At 65.4% G+C, this 1,432-nt stretch overlaps 1 protein-coding gene across 1 annotated transcript; it reads right to left on the bottom strand.

Moving 5' to 3' along the window:
* Window positions 1–22: 22 nt before the first annotated feature.
* On the bottom strand, window positions 23–1,378 carry LOC106002112 (RAC-alpha serine/threonine-protein kinase-like; the record flags this gene model as incomplete). The annotated part of the gene is made up of 4 exons (XM_013037036.1): window positions 23–200; window positions 296–421; window positions 557–625; window positions 1,313–1,378. Coding segments are annotated over 4 exons (439 nt in total), but the record flags the coding sequence as incomplete, so codon positions are not given.
* Between the last annotated feature and the right edge of the window lie 54 nt (window positions 1,379–1,432).

Raw genomic sequence — 1,432 nt, 5'->3', positions numbered from 1 at the left:
GTGGGGGGGGGCCAGGAGGGACCGGGTGATGTGGGCGAGGGGCAGGGGAGGGCAGCCCGCAGACGGCTTGCCTCAGGAGCCAGGTACTCAGGCGTCCCGCAGAAGGTCTTCATGGTGGCACCGTCCTTGATGCCCTCTTTGCACAACCCGAAGTCGGTGATCTTGATGTGCCCATCCTTGTCCAGCATGAGGTTCTCCAGCTGCACGGGGCCTCCGTCAGTGCGACTCTGCCCTGCTCCCGGAGGCTCCGCCCGCCGCCCCGCTGTCCCCGCCCCCTGTCCCGGCCAGCGCGCACCTTGAGGTCCCGGTACACCACGTTCTTCTCCGAGTGCAGGTAGTCCAGGGCCGACACGATCTCGGCGCCATAGAAGCGGGCCCGGTCCTCCGAGAACACGCGCTCGCGGGACAGGTGGAAGAAGAGCTGCGTGCAGGAGGGAGCTTGAGGAACCGACCCAGGGAAGCCTGGGTGCCCCAACTTCGTGGGAACAGTCCCCCACAAACAGACCCGCTGTGACTCCTGAGGAGACCCTGCGCACCACCCTGGCCCCGGGCTCACCTCGCCGCCGTTGGCGTACTCCATGACGAAGCAGAGGCGGTCGTGGGTCTGGAAGGAGTACTTCAGGGCCTGAAACAGATGGACGGCTAGAGCGGCCCCGCCGGGCAGGAGCCACAGCCACACGCCACGTGGCGGTGAGGCCCGCGGAAGCGATCGGCATGGAACGGGCTCCATGCTCAGGGAAATGGGTATCGCAAAGTTGACTGTCAGATCTGGGCACCGAAATCAGTAAGAAGTCAGCAAGGACTAAGCACCAGCTCCCTGAGCTTCCCAAGTAGCCTTCCTACCGGGACCACAGGTGTTTGCTGGAAGGGACCCCACTCCCCCCCACAGTTCCTAGTTTGCCCAAAACACTACCCTGGGACTAACAGTGTGTCTGGAACTCAGAACTGTGCACGGTAAACCCCTTCCGGGCCGAGCCATTCCCAAGACAGGGCCCCCCTGGACACACACCCTCCTGGGTAGAGCCCAGAACAGAACAGGGCCCAGCCCGCCTCCCCAGGGTGCTACCTGGGACAGCCAGGGCAGCATGTGAGAACTGAGTGCCCAGAGCCTCAGCCGTGTGGAAACACCAGTCTTCGGCACGCTGGGCCGGCGCACACGGCCCCCGGGCCTCGTCAGACCCAGCTGGCCTTCCCTCAGCCTCGCTGAAGTCCTCAGGGTGTTCACATGTGCCCAGAAGCCAGGACACCATGCTCCAGGGGCAGCCCTGTGCACACACCCACCCCTCCCGCCTCGGCCGCGGACCCCACTCACTGTGAGGAAGGGGTGCCGAGAGTTCTGCAGGACGCGGTTCTCAGTCAGTGTGTGCGCCACCTCATCCTAGAGAGCATGGCCAGTGAGCGCGTGCTGCGTGGCCCTGCCCTGCCCCGCCCC

This window comes from Dipodomys ordii, unplaced genomic scaffold (assembly GCF_000151885.1).
Source record: "Dipodomys ordii isolate 6190 unplaced genomic scaffold, Dord_2.0 Scaffold3315, whole genome shotgun sequence".
Lineage (NCBI taxonomy): Eukaryota > Metazoa > Chordata > Mammalia > Rodentia > Heteromyidae > Dipodomys > Dipodomys ordii.
The sequence above is the reverse complement of the archived record's forward strand: the minus strand, read 5'-3'. Positions and strand labels throughout refer to the sequence as shown.